The 3,312-nt window shown below is 37.9% G+C and overlaps 1 protein-coding gene across 1 annotated transcript in view; it reads left to right on the top strand.

The window, feature by feature from the left end:
- The window catches only part of DNAH5 (dynein, axonemal, heavy chain 5), a 291,357-nt gene that overhangs the window by 180,600 nt on the left and 107,445 nt on the right, over positions 1 to 3,312 (top strand). Inside the window, exons 41-43 of the mRNA XM_012642647.1 lie at positions 382 to 465; positions 2,015 to 2,137; positions 2,330 to 2,563. Of these exons, the coding sequence (XP_012498101.1) occupies positions 382 to 465; positions 2,015 to 2,137; positions 2,330 to 2,563 (441 nt within the window). The remainder of the gene's footprint in view (positions 1 to 381; positions 466 to 2,014; positions 2,138 to 2,329; positions 2,564 to 3,312) is intronic.

The raw sequence follows: 3,312 nt of genomic DNA, 5'->3' as shown, positions 1-3,312 counted from the left end.
GACATGCTGTGTGGGGTTCCCCTCCAAGGAGAGTGACCTGAGAGGCCAGAGAGCTGGCTTTCTTCCATTCAGACTCTTATCAGATCCTTATTCCTCCCCGCCCCTCCCTCACCCACTGCAAACAGGGGAGCAGTCAGTGTGAGCCAAGAATTTGGCCAGCGGCTGCCTCTCCACAGCTGGCTGAAATTCAAAACATGTCCATTCTCAAACATGTCACAACACCTGTATTGTGTTTCAGGGCTTTAGGAGGTCTCGCCAAACTCCAAAATTCATTAAATAACTATTGAATGGGCAGCAATTCTAAAAACAAAAGTCTCAACTTCCAGGTTTACAAATTACTTAGTGTTTTTCACTATTTTGTTTTTGCTTTTGTAAATTTAGCTCTTTTATGCCATATATAGCTTCCTAGTGATTTCCTATCATTTCAAAGAAATTCAGGTTATAGTGAAGGGGAAGAAAGTGCAGGTGTGTGGGTTTTACTCTGTATTAGTCCAACGCTCTCACCTATGGCTTTTTAGCTCTTTGAAAGCTCCACCAAGACATAAAATCTTCACGTGCCAGAGAGTTCTTATTAACAGACATGGGAATGTCTAGAAGGCTCTAGTTGGTCATAAGGAGGTGGCAGGAGATTATTATCTATTAAATTGGCTTATGCATTTAAATGCATTGCAAACAGAGCTAAATTCAGGCTAGTACATTAACAGTTTGCTTTTATGTCAGGGGCATATCAAATCCTTTTTTGCCATTGTACTATTTCATAGAAGATTTGTTTTGTAATTGAATGAGTTGAAATATATTTATATCTCCTTCTGTTTAAAAATAGTGAAAAATTTTCACATTACTTGCTATTATTCATTAAAACGATGATGTAAACTTACAATTTACAATTACTGTGAAGATTTCCAAAGATAGATGTATAGATTTTTGCATATATCTTGGTCTTATTTCATCATTGTATCTTGGGTATAAAAGTTATTTTTAACAAATTTGCTCTTTATCATGAAATGAGAAATCTTTTCTTGGGTAGGAAAAGAATTCATCTTACCTTAATATAGCTCTATTTTCTCCTGTATCTAGACATCATCTGTAACATGATTTAAAATCATGCATCAGTAGATTCCTACAGTGGTAGGAATGAAATGGGGTCTTAGGATTTCAAGCTTCTAGAGTCTGTGAGCTTTGAAGCCCTTGCTGTTTTCTTTGCAGTGCTAGACTGAGTGCATACATTTTGAATGACTGATTGATTTCCCAACCACACTGCACTGCCATGGAAATGACAACATCACAGTTAAGAGTCTGGGGTCCTTTCCCCACATCCTCCTCCCTTCTGCTTATAATGCCCCTTCCATCATTTTTAATAATCTTTTCCATATTGCTGGGAAAGTTTTATAGAGCATAGCATGGTTTCTTCTTGTCCCACCTATGCTCAGAATGTAGAAATGAGAGAGGACACAAGTGGGCTTTGTTCCCCACTTTGTGTCTCGGGATGAGAAGTGATTCAAGGTGATTACATCTGCCCCGTAGGAATGGGTCTGGATTGTGCGAGGCTACAGCAGCCAGTTGCAGCCTCCAGACTATGACAGGTTATGCAGCCCAGAGCACAGACCCAGGAAACTTCTTGGACAGTGGCCCTGTTTAACTTTGTCTCTGATTATAGGGAAACTTTTAGCATGGCTGGAACCTTTGAGTAATGGGGATTATAGTGTCATCAACAGAGACACAATAAGGCAAAAATAAACCTTTAGAAGTGGACAGAAGAGTCTCATCCCATTCAAAATTTACATTGATCAGAATTTCATTTCCTCCTAAATTAAATCAGATTTTCAAAGGTTATGAACATTATACGAGATAATTCAGATACTTTAGGATTTATTTGCCAGAATTAGGGGGAATTTTGTTTTTTTTTCCTAAATAATGTCTGTCAAGTTAAAGATTCTCATTTTTTTTTAAAGTAATTGACCATGTCTTAGGGGATATTTTCACAGATGTTCCTGTTGGCTTTCTTGTTTAACAGAGGACAATAGAGAGCTATGTGGATAAACGCATGGGCACAACATATGGCCCTCCTGCAGGAAAGAAGATGACTGTTTTTATTGATGATGTGAATATGCCAATAATCAATGAGTGGGGAGATCAGGTATATTGATTCTATTGTGTATTTTATTTCTTTAATTCAGCATTGATTTATTCTTTGATGAGTAAATATTTTTCTACTTTTTCAAGATGCAATTCCTGAATTCCAGTGAAGTCTATTCTTTAAAACACTCAAGGAGTTAGGTTCTGGGGATATGAGGAATGATGTTTTAATTGTGAAAGTTGTCTTTCTTAGGTTACTAATGAGGTAGTAAGACAGCTGATGGAACAAAATGGATTCTACAACCTGGAGAAGCCCGGAGAGTTTACCAGCATTGTGGACATCCAGTTTTTGGCAGCCATGATCCATCCTGGGGGTGGGCGCAATGACATACCCCAAAGACTCAAGAGACAGTTCTCTGTATTTAACTGCACGTTGCCCTCTGATGCTTCCATGGACAAGATCTTTGGTAAAATGAGCGTCAATGGGGCATGGGGAGGGAAGAACACCTGCTTGTGTTCCTATGAGAAATCTCGCCCATGAGGTCAACACAGAAAAAGCATTGGGTAACGCCTTAGTCTACAGCCCCCATCACTTTCAAGTCAGATATTTCATTTCATATAGGGATTTTTTTCTAGATATGTATTAATTGGATGACTAGGTGGATCTTTTCTGCCTATGTTTTTCTTTAACTGTTGCCAGCTTATTAAACAGACAGCTTAAACGTTAAATGAACATGGAGATGAGATTGTTTTCACATAGATGAGATTGTTGCCTTATAGGTACATGTATTTGCAGTCTGAATTGCTATATACTGTGTCAAAAGTTTATGTAGCTGACACTTTAATCAACCCATGTAATGATTTTTGCCAAAGAAATAATGGTGCAAAGGGCAGAGATTAGCCATAGTCTGATCTTCAGAGTAATTTACAGGATGAAAATGAGCTTTGTTTGATTAAATATGTAGTATTTCGGAGATAATTTCACTGAAGAAGCACTAGCCCAATAAATAACCGTACTTAACCGAGTAATGAAAATTCACTTATGACTGATTTTGGAATTACTCTTTGCAGAGAAGAGTGTAAAGTTTTGAGCACGTTTGTGTTCAGTATTGGTTTACAATTTCTGAAACTGCTACTGAGAAAAAACTCATAAGGATTACACTAATTAATTTCTGGCAGACTAAAATGTTATCCGAGTGCCCCAGGTTAGTGGAGTATGGCAGTCATCTCTCTTCC

This window comes from Propithecus coquereli, unplaced genomic scaffold, assembly GCF_000956105.1.
Source record: "Propithecus coquereli isolate 6110/MARCELLA unplaced genomic scaffold, Pcoq_1.0 Scaffold100, whole genome shotgun sequence".
NCBI classification, from domain to species: domain Eukaryota; kingdom Metazoa; phylum Chordata; class Mammalia; order Primates; family Indriidae; genus Propithecus; species Propithecus coquereli.
The sequence above is the reverse complement of the archived record's forward strand: the minus strand, read 5'-3'. Positions and strand labels throughout refer to the sequence as shown.